Here is a 19336-nt window from a genome sequence, read left to right on the forward strand (position 1 = left end):
AAGTCGTCATTCTGTCCGTTTGTTAATAAAGTTATGCAGAAGAGAAAACCATTACAGGTCTGAGGGGAAGGTACGCTTACTTCCGGCGGAAGCGGTGTGGTCGTCTCGGGTGCAGAAAGCAAAAATCGCCGAGTCCCAGCCTGTTTCGTTGGCTGCTTAACACAGCAGTCATTGCGGAGCTGAGCGTTAGAGGAGGCGGAATAAGGCGGGCTCGGTTCATTAGTGTATTAACCCACAGCTTGAAGAGGCTGCAATGGCTGGAATTAAAGGTAATGTTCCTCCTGAAAGCCTGACCCCTGTGCATGGAGTCCCTGACAGCTGAAGACTATGTGCCTTACTCTGAGGGGATGTGTCACCTCTCTTTACTTAGCTGCTTTTGAAGAACTGACAACTTGAAGCATAAGGGGTTGTGCAAGAAATCCAATTTTTTTTTATTTTTGTTTTTCCTGTAGGCAGGGGAAGGTGAAAACCAACAAACAAAAAAAAATATTCTCTCCTGTCCTCAGTTCTCCATTGTCCTGGGCAGTGGCGTAACTAGGAATGGCGGGGCCCCGTGGCAAACTTTTGACATGGGGCCCCCCCGACACCGAAGATCTCGACCGAGTCCCTCCTACACATTCCTGCGCGCTCTATTATGACCAATAGTGGCCCCTGCACACAGTATTATGTCCCACAGTGGCCCCTGCACACAGTATTATGTCCCACAGTGGCCCCTGCACACAGTATTATGTCCCACAGTGGCCCCTGCACACAGTATTATGTCCCACAGTGGCCCCTGCACACAGTATTATGTCCCACAGTGACCCCTGCACACCGTATTATACCCCATAGTGGCCCCTGCACACCGTATTATACCCCATAGTGGCCCCTGCACACCGTATTATACCCCATAGTGGCCCCTGCACACCGTATTATACCCAATAGTGGCCCCTGCACACAGTATTATGTCCCTTAGAGGCCCCTGCACACCGTATTATGTCCCTTAGAGGCCCCTGCACACCGTATTATACCCAATAGTGGCCCCTGCACACCGTATTATACCCAATAGTGGCCCCTGCACACCGTATTATACCCAATAGTGGCCCCTGCACACCGTATTATACCCAATAGTGGCCCCTGCACACCGTATTATACCCAATAGTGGCCCCTGCACACCGTATTATACCCAATAGTGGCCCCTGCACACCGTATTATACCCAATAGTGGCCCCTGCACACCGTATTATACCCAATAGTGGCCCCTGCACACCGTATTATACCCAATAGTGGCCCCTGCACACAATGTTATGTCCCTTAGTGGCCCCTACAGGACTAAATACTGTCACGTCACCACTGACCGCTATACCAGGACAATTGTGGATAAAAAAAATCTGGTCATGTGCATTACAATTTAGTAACTCCATGTGCCTCATATTAATAGCAGTTAACCCCATCATGTCCCTCACATTAACCCTTGTTAAGAGTTACTGATATGTGAGAGACATGGAGGTAATAATAAAGTATCTTCATTATTATTACCCCCATATGTCTCACATATCAGTAACTCTTATGGTGAAGCACACAGGGGTTAATGTGAGGGACATGATAGGGTTAACTTCTATTAATATGAGGCACATGGAGTTACTAAAACAAAAGTAATCACCCCAAATGCCTGATATTAATAAGTATAGTAACCCCAGTATGTATCTGTGTATCTTTAGTTTCATTTTCCTTCTTCCTTTCTTCCTCTTTTCCTCTTGTGTGCAGGATGGCAGGAGCTCGGCAGGGGTAAGCCCCGCTTCCTGGGCTCTCCTCAGCCCTCTCATTAGTGGACAGAGGACAGGCAGAGAAAGGGGGGGGGAGAGAGGGGGAGCGTCCTGAAGCGCTGAGAGGAGCCAGACCTGCAGCTCCTGTGTGTCAGCCGTTGCTGCAGCTTCGGGCCCCTTGTTGGTGGAAAGTATTCCACCAACAGGGGGCCCCGATCATTATACTCGGGGGTCCGAAAAGACCTCAGAGAATAATGATAGCAGCGGTAGCAGCTGTCACCTGGCCCCTAATGTCCCGGGCCCTGTGGCAGCTGCCTCTGCTGCCTCCGTGGTAGTTACGCCACTGGTCCCGGGCCAATGATCAGTCCCATGGCGCCCAGGGCTTGTTCCAGCAGAAGTCTTCACAACATGAGATAGCTGTGGCCAACCAGCAACCTAAGGAAAGGACCTGGTATGTCGCAGGGATGTATGTGAGTGAGTTGACCTCAGCGGTTATGTGCGGTGAGGACTTCCACTGGCGCAAGCCCTGGAATGTGCCTGGTATAAGTGAATTTTATACAGAAATGCATTACCTTGCAGCAGGGTAATACCACTTATGGCTGACATGCTTTTCTATTTACAGATATCAGCTGGCCACTGCACAAAGCTAAAGTAGCAGCTGAGAGTAATGCATTGTGGAAACCAGCTGAGGTTGAAAATAAGTGATTTCTGCATTTCTCTTGTCTATTTTTCCTTTGGGCACTTATTTCATAGTGGTCCCAACCAGACCAGCTGTAGAAGTATGGAAATGTGGTGCAGCAGTGGTGCCTATATTCTAGTGTTTGGTAGGGGAAACTGTTCAGACACTTAAATGCAATAATGTGAACTGTTCCACCTTTTCTCCATTGTCAAATCCCTTCTCCTTCTTGTATGTGCCACGCATGGCATCTGATAAATATGCCATGCTTATGAGAGAGTGCCGTTTGCCTCATTCAATCTATTGTATATTCCTGTCTGACCTAGTTCAAGTGAGCAGTTGAGGAGATATGATCTAGACCAGGGGTAGGGAACGTACGGCTCTCCAGCTGTTGCAAAACTACAACTCCCAGCATGCATACTGGCTCTGCTGTTCTGGGAACTCCCATGGAAGTGAATGGAGCATGCTGGGAGTTGTAGTTTCACAGCAGCTGGAGAGCCAAAGGTTCCCTACCCCTGATCCTAGACACATTCTTCAGTCAGGCACAGATATTCAGAAATCTGCCATGTTGTCATTACTTTATAAGAGTTAAACTGCCTGGAGGGATTACAGTGGTCAGATGACTGCCTGCTGACTGGTCGCACGGCTCATCTGCTGATGTTCATAACCTCCAGTTTTAGCTATTTGACCATAGATCTTTGAACACTTGAAAGCCCCAGTGTTGCGAGCTATCTGTGCCTAAAACGAGACTGTTGTCTGCTATGGAGACCACTAGACAGAACTGTGGTAGGAATCTTTTGCTTCTTATATTAAGAATGTGGCTGATAAGGAAGACTCCTTAATGACAGAGATTAGAATTGTACATTCTCTCTCTTTGTCTATGTAAAATACCATAATGCCCTTTAAAACACCGTAGCGATCATGTGGTGGTCTTCTGAGTTCAAATAATCCTGCTTGGTTATAACTTTTCTTTGAGATTATTATTTCTATGACTAATTCTTTGAGGTTCACTTTGTTTTAGCTCTGATCAGCCTGTCATTTGGCGGAGCAATCGGACTGATGTTCTTGATGCTTGGATGTGCCCTGCCGCAGTATAAGTAAGTGAAAGTTTTGCCTTCTGCTAAATATTTTAGTATATTTGGGGTACTCAGAAATGAGGAAGTCTCCCTTAAGTAATTTTTTGTGATGTTATAGAGACAAGTAAAAGGGGTTTTCTCAGTTATTTTATTTGTGTGGTAGAAGCTGGGTCTAGTTAATATAAGGGGGCATTCACACGGAGTAACGCCGGGCGTGTATTACAGCCGTACACGCTGGCGCTACGGCAGACTGCTGAACACTCCCCATTCACTTCAATGGGAGCGCTCGTAAACGCCGCTGTTACGAGCGCTCCCATTGAAGTGAATGGGAAGTGTTCGGCAGTCTGCCGTAGCGCCAGCGTGTATGGCTGTGATCCACGCCCGACGTTACTGTGTGAATGACCCCTAATAATCCAAGTGCTACTTACCTTTCCTAGGCAATGCTGCTACTTTAGCTTGACTTTCAGTCCTCAGACCCAGAATATGTTTACAACCTCTGACCACAGCTGTATACAGTAACTACCCACTGAGGCCAGTGATTGGCTGCAGTGGTAATTTGGATAGACAAGCACCTCCCTGCTACATCCATGTAAACAGGTGCCGGCGTGGAGGACCAGATGTTTGCACTGATAATAGCGTCACCCAGACCAGCAAGTATTACTTAAGTTACATGCACACAACCAGAGAAGATTTCTGTATGTTATTTGTAGTTACAGATCCATAACTGCAGATAGTATTGCTGTGGCCACATACACATGTTGGTAGTTTCAACACAACAGTGTCCAGGCCGTAGAAACCATCTCTAAAATATGGAGCCAGTCCTTTGTCCATGTTTGCAGCAAAGACAAACCATACAGGTAGATGAGCTTATCTGTGATTACAGCTGACTTACAGATGCAATATGGACACATTTTTTGCAGATTACAGATTCATTTTTCTGGAAAGTAAAAACCACTATGGTTGTTTGCATGTAGCCGGTTTATTTATTACCAGTACGTGCATCTACACTTATAATGGCTCCTTTACGCTAGGTGCACACTAATGTTTGAGCCTCTCCATTCCAGATTCTGTTTAAAATCAGCAGAGAGAAAAGTCCTGGAAGGTGGTCTTTTCTCTCCGCCGTTTTTGTCGGAAACCTGGCAGACCCTATTGTGGTAAATGGGGTCTACAGGTTTCTGTGTGTAATTCCCAAAGGCCAGAAATCCGAACGCTGGTATGGTTTAAATGGTTGCTGTCATTTCAACCAATTTTGCATAAATTAATAGTTTGCTTTAAAAAAAAAAAAAACTATTGATTTATGCAAAATTGGTTGAAATGACAGCTACCATTTAAACATACCGGCGTTCGGATTTCTGGCCTTTGGGAATTACACACAGAATTTTTTGCCAGACTGATTTTCAATAAGAAGTTCCATGTGTGAAGGCATCTTTGTGGGAATTTGCTATTGATGACTTATCCTTATGAATAGGTCATCAGATAAGTGAGGGTGGTGAGAGTCAGATGGCTGCTTAAAGGAGCATTAGAGTTGCCTGTGCAGGCATAGAATGGCCATAAATATTGCCCCGACTATGTCCTGTTTACTTCATTTTGAGTGAAGTAATGGTTGGAATTGTGGTCCTGACTACTGTTTTGGGACAAAGGTTCTTGTTTCCCATAGCAATAATATCTTAGAAGACTGCCTGTGTTTTTCACTTCCAAGCACATACTTAAATGACATGAAGAAAGGAAGTTTGAATTAAGGATCTATTTTTCTGCTTTCCAGTCTTGAAAGTTTCATTCTCAGGTTGTCAGATGTGGTTTTTTTTTCTCTTTTGCAGTCAGTATTTGCCATTATTTGTACTGTTCTTCTACGTGTTGGCACCGATTCCATACTGCATAGCAAGACGAGTAGTAGATGACACAGATGCTGCAAGTAATGCATGCAAGGAACTGGCCATTTTTCTTACTACTGGGATTGTGGTGTCTGCTTTTGGACTGCCTATCGTCTTTGCCAGAGCAGACTTGGTAAGCAATTTGAGTTTGTTTTGTGATGTGGTACATTGTCTTTTGACATCTCCAGGTATTTACCGTAAATCAAGAAAATAAACAGCCAAGCAATTTACAAATATAAAAATTCAACTTTATTGAAGAGCACAAATATAAATTTTTTTTAAATTTTTTTTTAATACATAAAGCTGATCAAAATGACAAAACCACACTAAGGCCCAGTTCACATCTGCCTTTGGGGAGTCTGCTTGGGGACCCCCGAACAGAAACCTATATGCATTTTCTTGGAAAAAAAACGCAAACCCCATAGAATATAATGGGGTCTGTAGGGTTTCCGCACGAAACCTGCAGAGAGAAAAACCTTTAAGCAGCGCTTTTCTCTCCGCATGCTTCATGCGGAAATAACACAGACCCCATTATAGTCTATGGGGTCTGCATGTTTCCCAGGTAACCACTTTTTAATGCATATAGGTTTCCGTTCGGGGAGGCAAGGGGGGTCAAAGCGGACTCTCCGAATGGAAACTTGAGCGCAGATGTGAATGGTGCCTAACTGGTGCACAGATAATGGATGTAGACCAAGATAGTCGAAATATTAGCACTACAATGTGTATGAATAATACTTTACTGCATACCACTTTGTTGCAGGCAGAGTAGGAATACATGTAATAAAACACAATAGCATCAAGTAAAACAAAACAACCTGCACAATAGGGTATACATACTAAGACAAATTCCATTGGGTTTTTATAGTGTTCGTAGCTTTGAATACTGATCAATTTGTGTGTGTGTGCATATATATATATATATATATATATATATATATATATATATATATATATATATATATATATATATATAATTTTATTTTATTTATTTTCTTAATTATACAAACCTGAAAGGTACTGTGTGATATGAACTGTACTTGTGCAGGTTTCCCTTCAGCAATTTTTACGGATCCCATAAATTTTGTATGACATTGGTTCTGGCACAAGAGGTATTTGTTCTGGCACCATATGGAGATGGATCTGTGCCTTCGACAGATGGAAAAACACTACCTGCAGCAAAATTTCATCCGGTTTTCTTAAAATTTCTGCAGCACCAGGTGCTGCCTGAAGATGGCTACAGGAGCACCTGGTGTTCTGTGCAGTTCATCTATGTGCTGCATTTGCCAGCTATACTACTGTACCTGAGCAGGGGTTGCTCTCTTGGGCTCAGCAGCTTCTCCTGTAGGCAATGCAGCTCGAACCCGCCCCTTCACCTCTTCCAGTAGTGAATCCAGCAATTGCTGAATTCGCTACTGTAACAGTACGGGGCCATCTGCTGTTGGACCTCTTTCTCCCAGCACTTTCATTATGACAGCAGTTGGGAGAAACCTTCATCTCCTGCCTGCTGTCCCTTCCCAGGCTCTGATCCCCTGCACTAGCAACAACAGGGATCATCCCTGCTGCCTTCACCCATGAGGACTCTTGTGCAGGTTGCAGAGACGATTGCTGATCCCTTCTGCCACTTAATGTAAGGGATTAATGTAAGGAGACTGTTCCTCCCAGCCACTGTTAATGTGAATTATGTATAAGGACAACTAAGTAATGCAATGCTAGTTCCCTCCTATGTAGTATTATGCAGCGTTGGTGTCCTGGCATTATAAACTTATCTAAACCTGGGTTTGTCTTCTAGTCAGATACGTCTTTTTGTCAAAAAAATAACATAAATACTGGATGTGTTTTGGACTTTACATGACAGAACTTGAACTACCGTATTTTTCGGACTATAAGACGCACTTTTTTTCCCCAAAATTTGGGGGGAAAAGAAGGGTGCGTCTTATAGGCCGAATGTGGCGCCTGGCATCCGCTGTAATAGAGAGGCGGAAGCCGGCAAGTGATAGACGCCATTACAGGTGCCGGGGCCTGAGACATCGCTGCGCTCCTCTGCCCTGCATGAAGCCAGCAGCGGGAGGAGTGATGCTATTCCGCTCCTCCGTCCCCCTGCCGCTGGCTTCATGCAGGGCAGGGCAGCGATGTCTCAGGCCCCGGCGTCTATCCCTCCCCGGCATCCGCCTCTCTAGCACAGCGGATGCCGGGTCAGTATCGGTGGCCCCTTCTCCCCCGGGGCCGGTCCCCACCGGCCCCGTACCTGTGAAGTTGCAGGCCGGCTCCTGCGCGGCGATATCGCAGGAGCCGACCTGTTCGGGTGAGAGCCGGGAACCTAATGAGGCTCCCAGGCCTGTCACTGCTGTATTAGTATTGCGGCTGGTCTCTATGACCAGCCGTAATACTAATAGACAGAATGTCCCATAGACGGCAATACAGTTGTATTGCCGTCTATGGGACTTGCAATCAAGTGACCGCAGGTTCAAGCCCCGGGGGGGGGGGACAAAATAGTAAAAAAAAAAAAAAAAAAAAAAGCTTTAAAAATATGAAATAAATAAAAGTTCTAAATCACCTCCTGTCCCTAGAATATATATATAAATGTAGAAAATCATATATCATAAACCACCGTTTTTTTTTTTTTTCAATAAAAGGTGATCTAAGCAATAGATATTCCCCAAAATGGTATAACTAAAAAGTACTTCTGGCCCCGCAAAAAAAAACCACTCTATGCATCCCCGTACAGCTGCAGGGTCACCTGTCAATGTGGCCTTGCAGCTGTTGCAAAACTACAACTCCCATACATTAAATATTTTACCAGTTTTTGCTTCAAATTTTTTTTTCCCTATTTTCCTCCTCTAAAACCTAGGTGCGTCTTATAGTCCAGTGCGTCTTATAGTCCGAAAAATACGGTACTTTGTGTGGCCATCCTAGTAAAAACTGATGACCGCTTATGTTGTTGGTGTAGAAATTTGTAAACTTGAACAAAAAAAAAAAATCTTAAGGCATCATCGGAAGTAATGACTTTAATAAGGACCTTTCATATCCTCATCGATATTCAGTATTGTGTGCCCCCTGTCCCTACAGTATTCTTCCATAGACTTGTATCAAAGGTCCACTTTACATTGAGGCCCCACTTTGCGGAAACGCAAAGTTTAAGGAACAAAAAAAACTGATGCGATAGATAGGAATGTACTCTTAGACTAAGGCCACACGTTGCAGAAACTCAGCTTTTTTTTTTTTTTTTTTTTTTTTTTCTTCAGTATTTGTTGCATTTTTTTGAACCAAAGCCAAGAGTGGCTACAAAAGGAATGGAAATATATAGGAAACTCTTATACTTCTAACTGCTGCTCAATCCACTTCTGGATTTGGCTCAAAAAAGCACAACAAAATCTGCAACAAAAGTTGCTGAAGAAGTTGTGTTTCTGCAACGTGGGGCCTTCGTTTTAAGAGGGTTTTCGCATGAACTTAACCATATTGAGATTTGTAGACAATGAAATTTAAACATTTTTGCAAATATAAACGATTAAAACTTGGAGGTGACAGTCTATTATCTTAATCGGTTGCTAATTGATACGACCATGAATGCAGAAATTTTCTATGGTCTGGCACTTGTCAAACCATGGCTTGATTTCCTTTGAGGACAGGTTATCAGAATGAGGTGTGGCTCATCTTTGGCACAAGAGAGGGTCATGTCCAAAGATGCGCCACATTATAAGGGTAAATTCACACTAAGTTTTTTTTGGTCAGGGTTTTGAGGCCGTATCCGCCTCAAAACACCGTCCAAATAGACTTCTCCCTTTGAAATCAACGGGAGCCGCTCAGGTTTTTTTTTCCGGGAGCCGTTTCTTCTGGCTCCCAGAAAAAAGAAGCTAGGTGCTCATTCTTCAGGCCGAGTCGCTTCACAATTTTCGTCCTGAAGACACTCCCTCCTACAGACTAGGCCCATTCATTGGGCCTAATCTGTAGCAGAGTGCGCGGCTGGATGCCTGTGCAATGCACTGGCTTTCAGTTGCGGCTGCCTGGTTTTTGGTTAGGAACCTGAGCTTCCGCCTCAGGTTCTGATCCAAAAATCCCTGTGTGAACTTACACTAACACGTCTATGTCAGAAAACTGATCAGGCATTTTGCTGGAGATATTGAAAATAATCCATTTTGTGTTGTTTTCTCTTGTTCACAGATTTTTTGGGGAGCATGTGCACTGGTCCTAACAGGAAACACAGTCATCTTTTCTACCATCTTAGGCTTCTTCCTTGTGTTCGGCAGCAATGATGATTTCAGTTGGCAGCAGTGGTGAAATATAATGCTAGAACTGAACTCTACAAAACGACCATGATCTGACTCCAGCGCCCATCCATTCAGCCAGTGATAAGGACTAAGCACAGATAAAACTGGCATCAGCATGCGGAGTCTTGTCATTGTTTAATCATGCTTTTGCCATGGACATGCAGAATGGCTTACCAGGAATTTACTTTAGTCAGAAAAAATATCCAGCTTCCTTGATGTGTTATGTTATTTTACATACTGTCTTGGTAGCTTTCTCTTTTAGGGTTTTGTTTTTTTGTTTTAGGTCATTCCTTGTCCTTAGTTAGGGCCTCAGTGTATCAAATCGTTTTCATAGGAAATGCCTAGACAATGCACTATTTTATTTGAGATGTCCAATGTAGATATTTTTATGTATTTTATTCTATGATTACGATCCATATGAGTTGTTTATTTATATTACAATGGAGTTTACCATAAGAATTTTTGTCCTTATTGTTTGTTTTTTTTGTTATGGGCAGTGGCAAATGAAATTACTGAATTCTTTTTTTCCGTTAGTTTAACTGAAGGCAGAAATGCCAATGTAAGTAGTTTTTATGGTTATCATTGTTAAATGGACCCGAAAGTTGAGTATCTTCTCAGGCACTGAATAAGCTGCTGCTGTGGGCAAGAACATGCTTATGTTCTCTTCTTGTGTCCTGAACACGGCAGTGTGAAAAATGGATTTATCCCAACCTAAGCAGATCATCCATCATTGGTGTTGCACCATAATATGGCCACACATTATAATTCATATTACAAATGTTATTCTTAACTTAGATCAACATGGAACTATATAATCATCTCTGTTTAAGTTCAGTACAATCCCAGTGGATCAGATTTGTGGCTGGTACATAGACTCTGACATAGATCCATGATACAGATGGGTGAATCTAGCAAAAGGCTAGGGGAACGCATTGTGAAAAAATAGTTTTCACTCCTGTGTATCCTTACCTTTTGTGGTGTAATTTTAACCTGTATTTTCTATGGTTTTGCCCATATCTTTAACCTAAGAGGGGTTTAAATAAAACTTCCTTCCGTTGAGTATCTTGGTCCTGACATTTAGCAGCTTGCTTTTTTACATATTTGGATTCATTTTTAGTGTGTGCAGTTTATGTACCGTTATTTCTCTTCAGTAGAAATATTTTTCATCTCTTGCTGGCTTCCCTAGATGATATTCTGAAGCGTTCACATGGTTAGTATAGACATTGTTGAATCAGAGTATCTACCATCTGTTTTTTTTCAGTAGCCACTACAAAGATGCATAAGCAGATTACACGAGTCATTGCTGCACGTGTGTATATATAACGTAGACTACATGCTCCTATGTAGTATGTGGGATTTAATTACTAGTTTTGGACCGGAGGCCTCCTCAGGTTCTGGTCCAAAATATGGGGTAGCTGCGACTGGATGCTGGTGCAGTGCACAGGCATCCAGTCGCGGCACTGCGATCCGGATTAGGCCCAAATGAATGGGCCTAGTCAGGGGTGTCTTCAGGCAGATTGCGCCTTGCAAATGAGCATGTCCATTCTTTTCGGAACAAACAGCTCCCGGAAAAAAGAACAACCGTCCCTCATTGAAATCAATGGGAGCCGTCTTTTTGGTCAGGATTTTGAGGCGAATTCGGCCTCAAAATCCTGACCAAAAAACTGTGGGTGTGCGGGTTTTACAGTCCCCCGGTAGAAGCTAAAAGTGTTCTTTTGGCTTCTGTTGGGCTGGTATGTAACAATATGCTATTTTTTTTACACAGAATATGTCTGTGCTATTCAATAGAAAGTCATCTAGCAAATGTTCATATATTCTTTGGCTGTGGACAATGGATGCCACTGTATGCTGCTTATGTCACCCTGTAAAGCACATTGTAACACCGTCTGTATTCACTTCTTACTGTATTAGCTGTCACTGACTAGACATTTAAAACATTTGTATCTTATCAATGTCATTCGACTAGTTGAGTGGTAATTTAAGCAATAGCATTAATTTTAGTCCCAAACTGTCTAGCCTCTTGTTTTTACCACAGCAGGTTCTTAAAAATGCATTTTGGCTGCCCCTCTATTGGCCATGTAAAAAGTGCAGAGCTGTGGACCTGGCATCTGATGTTTAGGTGCAGGTGTATTCAGCTATTCTTCTGTGCAGGTAACAGCCAAATAAAGTGGTCATATGTATAAATCATGTGACCTCTGCCACTTTGCTTCCGATGAGTAGCAGGGCATTGGTTATACATTATTAACATTGCATACAAATGGGCTGCCATGTGTCTTCTAACCTGCTTGAGTAAAGCGTAAGCATCTATATGGTTTATTGTGACACAACAAGCAGTTTATGGGCATGTAGAATTACTTTGTGGAAGTGGCCATTCCCTTTAATTAAATAGTTTTAAGGCTTTATAATAGACAGTTTTGAATGCTGGTCTACTAACCCATAGTCGTAGCATCTTTGATCCCTGTGATGGTTGAAGTTCAGGTCGCTGGAACCATGCTAACCATTATAGCGCCATTCAAGTTGCTATCACACGGTCAATTAACCTCTTAGATGTGATGTTGCAAAGGAAAGCCCCTTTAACACAAGCAGGAGGCTAGATCTTTACAACAGTGTCAGTTGTGTTGATGAATGCACGTGGACACAGAGATATGTCATGACATATGTTATGCCCTTTGATAAATTCATGTATACAAATATTATCAAACCTAAAATCTAGCTTGTCCTAAACATGCAGTCACTACTATTTCCTATATGTTTTTTACGTCTCCATGTTTTAATACTGGACGTTTCCCCTTCTTTGTTTCCATCCTGTTAGTGCTCAATGTAGAAATAGCTTAGACATTGACATAACTGCCATCGGAACGAATAAGATTTCCAGGTAATTTCTTTGTTTGGTACCTCCACCTATGTGTAACACTACTGCAGTGACCACTCACATTTAAGCTCAGTCTAGTATAGGACCATTTCAGGACCATTAAAATAAGTAGCCTTTCTCCCAATGTTACATATAGCAGTCTGCGTGCATGCATTAATGTCATGTCTGCTCTTACAGCATCAATATGAACACAACAATACACTTAATGACTGTAGCAATTCTGTAAGAGTCCATGACTACCCTCCTCCCTGTATATTGTTTTGGGTATACGGTATGTACTCTATATAGTTACAATCTATCCTGTGTTGGTAGTTTTTACACTGATGCTTTCCGTAAGGTTGCACAGCACAAACTTGTGTCCAAAGGTTTTTATTATTTCAGGCTGGAGGAAATGTTCAGACACATTCTCAGGGCTATGCTGAATGGCTCTTGGCTTTCTTGGAAGATAACTGCAGTAAATATTTAGTGTGTTAGGACAGAGCCATGCATTGAAAGCACAGCAGATAATATGTTGCAGTTTGTAATGGCTTGCATGTGTATTTTTTTTATTATGACTGTCAATAGTTTGCTAGATCCAGTGTCTTCATTTCTTAGGTTATATTTATTTTAGACAATCACTATATCTTTCTTAGATATTCATGCCTCTTCTGAAAGTCTGTAAAGGGGAAGTGGTAAGGCGGATTTTGGCACAGAGTGACGCGGGGAGCCGCGTCACTCTCTGGTCAAAATCCGCCTGCCACGACTGTCACAGCTTCCCCCTCTGGAGTCTGCGCAAATGATGGGGCTGACTCCGGAGGGTGCTGCCGCGAGGCGGACGCCACTGCACAGCGAGCCGCGGAATCCGCCTCAAGAAAGGGCAGCCCACTTCTTTTTTCCTGTGTGTGGCAACATGAAAAAAGAAACCTGGCGGTCTCCATAGACCACCATTGTAAGGGGGCCGATTATGACGTGGAGTACGCGCCATAATCCGCACCCTCTATGCCTGTATGAACTAGCCCTAAGGGATGGATTATTGACAAGTCTGTTTGCTTCTCTTACATTATTGGCTACTGTTCATATGTCCTCTTAGGTAATATGAATTTTCTAGATGGGGAGGACCCCAACAAACAGCCAGAGCTTTTGTAACACTTTTATGTCACGTTGTGAGTAAATGCCAAGAAACTGAGTAGTTACATTTGGTAAGGCAGTGGCCCCCTGTATGAGGAGGTCAATATACAGGAGTAGCAAGTGGACACCTAGCAAATAGTTAAAACTTTAAAAAAAATAAAAGAAATTGTGACGTTACTGTCTTGTACTATGTTTAGTACTACTAAGGAGCCAAAATTGAAGATGTCCCATTGTTACATTTGTTATATAAGGCTTGCAATTTTTTTGTTAGAACGATTTATTTATTTTTTCTAATACTTGTGTTTAGCTATTACTGTAGTGTTTTGGGGGGGTTTGTTTTTTAATAAAGTGCCCCACTCTTGTATTATTGCTCCCAGTCCCCGCTGAACGTGATGGTTCCCCACTTCAAGTCCACTGATTCTTAATGGTTGGCTAACTTATAGGCCTGTGTACGAGAGGTTTCAGGCAGTGAAACAAGGCCTTTGGCTTCATACTATTGTATAATTAATTAGATTAATAGAATGACTTCCTATAATTAGTAATTATACAACAATCGCTGGCTTTACTGCTTCTGTTTGGCCGTAGCTGTCAGCTATTTCTGAAAGTCGAACTGTGTAAAAATAAGCGTAAGAATTGGTTTGACCTACTGATTCAACAACCCTAGTGGACATAAGTTACTTGGTGTGTGTGGTCTTCAGAAGGAGATGTATTAGATGGATGTCCTGAGTGGGGCATCGTTGGAACATCCTGAGATGCCAGATTTATAACGGCAATATCTGCACGGCAGATAAAAAAAAATTACAATAATTTGACAAACCCTTTAATATTTAGTCAAACAGTCTATGACCAGAAACGATTGTATCAAACTCGGTCCTGCAGATAGATCGGTAAGGGTTATCTGAATCAAAAAGTGTTTTTCTCCTTGCGAATCAGTGCCTCCATTGCTCCATTATTTTATCTATACAAAAATGAGCTCTTTAGAACAATGAAGATTTTGCTGCTTTCCTCCCTGGATTAATGGCAATGTCCTCATTGCTCCAAAGAGCTTATTTGCATATTGACAAAAGGTGATGCCAATGCTGATTCACAGGGGAAAACACTGTTGGGTTAGGGTCACCTTTATCCGTGGGACTGGGTTGGTATGCTGGGTTCTGGTTACAAACTCCCTTTAAGAAAATCTATTTTTCCCTTGAAACATGTACTGTAGTTATAATACTGTTGTGTCCTGTACTTAGATATCCAAGATGTTTTCATGTAATATGACTGAAATATGCTTGTTCTCTACAAATAGTTTTTGGAAATAATAAAGACTTAAATTTTTGTTTTTGTTTCAAGAGTTGTGTATTATTTCTACTTTCTAATAGATAAAAAATATTTTATCTGAATACCCATGCACTGATCTATAGGGATCCTGTAGTTCCTATAAATCTGTAGTTCGATTACGTCTTATTTACATATTCTTTACATTTTGATAATTTATATGCCATTATCCCTAGCAAATGCTTAGGAGTACATTCAGCAGCCTACACATTATGATCACATCCAAAAGAAAAGACTGTTGGATGAGGGTCCTTTGGTGTCTATAAGATATATGTATGTGACAGGGTGATTGCCAGGAATGACATTTGTTTTTGATCCGTTTTATTTTCGAAGATCTATCTAGTCATCTTCCATGACCTCATTACTGGGAGGGTACAAGAAGGGACAGGAAACTGATTAAGAAGAACTCCACCCCTAGAAGTCCTGTGGCTCTACATGGTCCTTAGGGCAGTGTACTGGAAGTTCTTGCCAAATTGTGAACCAATTGCTCCTTATTTCTTAACCTGTCAGGTCTCCTGGCTCCAGTATCCTGCTTCTGTGCAAAGCTGGATGAGAGTTTTAGACGGGCTTTGGGCCCTCTGTGCTCCCAGCCTTGTCTCCACTCTCCACCCCTTTTCTCTTGCAGGAATAGTGTTGCTGCTCAGACCGGGACTTCCAAACTTCCTGTCTTTGGAACATGGTGTGTGATTATTTCTTTAGCATGCGCCACCCGACTTCTGGTTTTGGATCTCGGCCTCGTGGAAGTCATTTTTTTTTTTCTCCTGCTCAAGCACCTGCGTGCCATCTACAGTGGCTTATAGGAGAGACCCAATGGGGTGGGGTGGGGAGAATGCCTCCTGCTTAACCCATTAACTGCCACAATCTCCAATTGTGGATTGGGTGCTTTAAGACGCCATCTGTCATTGAATAGAAACAGGACATTCATGTGCTCCAGCAGGATGTCGCCCTGATCACGTACGTACGTGCATTGCCTTGTTTACCTGAGGTCATTCACAGTGCAGTTCCCATATTATTAAAAAAAAAATAAAAAATTGGCAGTTAATGTGTTAACGGAGGAAGGCAAAGGGCTAGTTCACACGGGGACATGGACGAGGATTTTAACAGCGGAATCCACGTCATAATCCTCCTCTATAAAATGTTAATCTATGTAGAATGCTAGCTTTTTTTTTTTTTTTCTGCTAGCAGAGAAAAAAAAGCGAAATGACCTTCTTCAGGTGTTTTCCGCCTGAAGAAAGCAATAGAAGTGAATGGGAGGTGAAAACCGCACGTTTTTTCTTTGCAAAAACTGTGCGGGAAAAAATGCAATGCGGTTTTTTCAGCCCTTTCACTTTACAGGAGGGGAAAATAGCCTGGCTTTTTTAAAGCTGTTTTTACAAAAAAAAAAAAAAGAACAAACCTACATGTTGGGTTTTGCTGTCCGCTTGAAAAGTCGGACATCTTTACAAATGGACAGTTAAGGACAGGAACAGAGTGCAAAAGAACGCACTCGATCGCTATTTAAATGAATGAAAACTGTCACGGACACAGCTAGTGTCCGCTCCTAATGTCCGTGCGAGATTTTGAACAGACACTATCTGTCAGACACAGACGGTGGTGTGAACGCTCCCTAAAAGAGAACCCTCCTATGCACAATAATATTAAGAAATTAATCAAGTGTAAGTGGGAAGACCCAGAAAGTAGACGTTCTGTCTTCTGTAATGAATGTGTGCTTTCCTTTTGATGCAGAATTTATGCTAAAAAAAAAAAAATTGAAACCCCTAAAGTTCTACTCTCCCATTTAATCACGTGTCCTAAGTTAAGGATCCAATGTATCCTAAGGCTGAATGTTTACTGAAAAAAATCCTGGGAAACATCTGTTTTAGTTAAAGCCAATATTACTTCTACTTGTGTTGCCTGCTCTTTTTTTGGTTTGGTTATTCAGTGGGAGACTTGCTTATTAGAGGACAGGAGATCTTGGCCTCCCTTAATGGCACTGGCGTGCATAAGAGACTGTGGCCTCACAAGCAGCTAATTGTAACAGGAAAGTCTTATGGCTAAAGACAGAGACAGGAGTTGACCCATCCAAATCTAAATTATGCGCTAATCTCTATATGGGAATCGTGTTCAGTCCAACTTTAAAAAATGGTCCTTGAGATAAACACAAATAAGAAACAGATTCTCTGCAGCTTTTCCCACAGTGTGAGGCCTTAGCCTAAGAAGAACGTACCACAATATTAAGCAGGCCATAGGCTTCAAGTAATATTGGAAGCAAAAGCATCTCTCTGCTGCTGAAAAGTGTCAAATAGTGTAATGCCATGTACAAGGTATGAAGACATTATGTAAACTTAGACCAAAACTTAAAGGGGTATTCCCATAACTCTTGTTCTGCCGCCTGCAGGTTCTGTGCTCTCTTCACTTCCTGGTTTTCTCGGCACATTGGTGGGCAGGGTTTCACTTGCTCTGCTATCTGCTGTGTTTGCAGTCTGTAATGAGGGATTGGTTGTAAATGCATTACCACAGTATAAAGCTGATGCGGAAACTGATGTAGCAGAGCTGGATTTGAGTCAGCTTGCATTACATACAGAGGTACCGGACTTGTTATCTCAGCCCTTATCAGTCAAATTCAATTAAACCGGCTGATAAGTGGAAAAGCTGAAGATAGACAGCACAGTAATCCCGGAGATCTCACCTCCCCCATCTGAGGAGCTCTGTTACTTGTCAGACAAACACAGTTCAGAGCTGCTCCCAGCCCCGCCCTCCCCCCTGAGAGCAGGCAGCTACATCACTTGGGAACTGAGCAGATAAGCCCAGTGGCCATAGAAACGCAGTGTAAGTGAATGAATTAAGATAGCGGCCAAACAAAGCAGTTTTGATAAAGAAATGTATTTAGGATGAGTCTTAAATCCACACAAACAAGCAGTATAGATAGGATACTTTTCATGGGACAACCCCTTTAAGTGTGATCACGATACTGCGAAGCAATTTATGGCAGATGTGGAGCACAGAGGGGTTTGTGCAGATGAAGGCATAATAAGGAAGGTTTCTGCCAGAGAGCAGCTGCTAAAATACCATTACACAGCAGCAAACAGGTATTTGTGACTGCCTCTGGAGTCATATGGACCTCAAGGTATAGGATCCTCCAGGTCACAAAGGTCACAACCAGAAACTGTTGCAGTTGACCTAAATGTACATGAAAAATAATTTTGGGTTACCCTGGATGGGCCAGATGGATACAGTAGTGAATGGTCACCATATCCCATAAAGACTGCAGGTGGCAGAGTCGTGTTTTGGGCTGGAATCATGGGAAGAAAGCTGGTAGTCCCCTTTAGAGTCCCTGAAGGTGTGAAAATGACCTCTGCAAAGGCCATACTGTGTGCCGGGCCGCAAAAAGGGGGTTGTATATTGTGTGGTGGCCAAAAACAAGGGGGGTGTTATACTATGTAACAAGATTTTTTTTTAACCTACCAATGGTGGAGTATGGTATGTCTTAATTAGGAGGGCCTCTTCACACAACCAAAAAGAGTTGGGGGAGGGGATGCCTTTCTATAGTTCGTCTCAGGCAGCTAGGTTCACCACTGTTCTCAACCAATTAAATTGAGAATTTCTGGAGTATCTTCAAGCAAAAGATCTTTGAGGGTGGTGTGAAGAGGTAAAATGTTTTGCTTTGTTTGAAAAACTGGTTTTCTCTTTGTAGCCTTGGCTGTGGTACATTTACCCCCATGTCTGGTAAAATGTCAGTGTGAATGTTAAAATGTTGTGTTACTGCTTTTTATTCCTTTCTTTTCCCATTAGATTTTCCACCTACTGCTCTGTTCTTTATTTTCTGATCTTACCATTGGGGAACAATGTACTAAAACTACAGAGTTGCTCATAACATACCTTCAGGAGTATAATAAAAGACCAATGGGAGTCCATTACCATGGACCCACAATGATCAGCTCTTTGAAGAGGCTATGATGCTTCTGTAAATACTGTGACCACTCTGTTTACGTTGCACAGTTAGATACCATACAATGTAATTTCAGTCTATCCCATAGAAGTGACGAGGACGCAGTTACATCACATGGTGCTATAATACAAAGAGTATAACAGTCCGCTTTAATAGTGGCCCCTCCATAGAGTATAACTGTCCCCAGTGGCCCATTCACATGGTATAATGTCCTCCAGTGCCCCTACAGACAGTATAATGGTCGCCATTGGCCCCTATGCACAGTATTATGGTTAAAGGTCCCTAGTCTGCTCTCTTCATCTGTAGAAGGTTTGTAATGAGCTAGATATGTCTCCTTACAGCCTATATAATATTGGAATTATTTAAATTAAATACAATTGCATTATAGCTTCATTTTTGTATTCCAAACCATGTGCATTAATCCCTGCCTTATTGCAAACCTCCAGAAATATTTGTTATTAAACTACTTTTCCAATA

The 19336-nt window shown here is 42.4% G+C and overlaps 1 protein-coding gene across 1 annotated transcript; it reads left to right on the top strand.

Moving 5' to 3' along the window:
* Positions 1-93: 93 nt before the first annotated feature.
* Positions 94-14932, top strand: LEPROTL1 (leptin receptor overlapping transcript like 1). The gene is made up of 4 exons (XM_075284240.1): positions 94-269; positions 3442-3517; positions 5314-5500; positions 9526-14932. The coding sequence occupies exons 1-4, from the start codon at positions 254-256 to the stop codon at positions 9640-9642; spliced, it is 396 nt and encodes a 131-aa protein (XP_075140341.1). The 5' UTR covers positions 94-253; the 3' UTR covers positions 9643-14932.
* Positions 14933-19336: the final 4404 nt, after the last annotated feature.

Source organism: Leptodactylus fuscus, chromosome 1 (assembly GCF_031893055.1).
Source record: "Leptodactylus fuscus isolate aLepFus1 chromosome 1, aLepFus1.hap2, whole genome shotgun sequence".
Lineage (NCBI taxonomy): Eukaryota > Metazoa > Chordata > Amphibia > Anura > Leptodactylidae > Leptodactylus > Leptodactylus fuscus.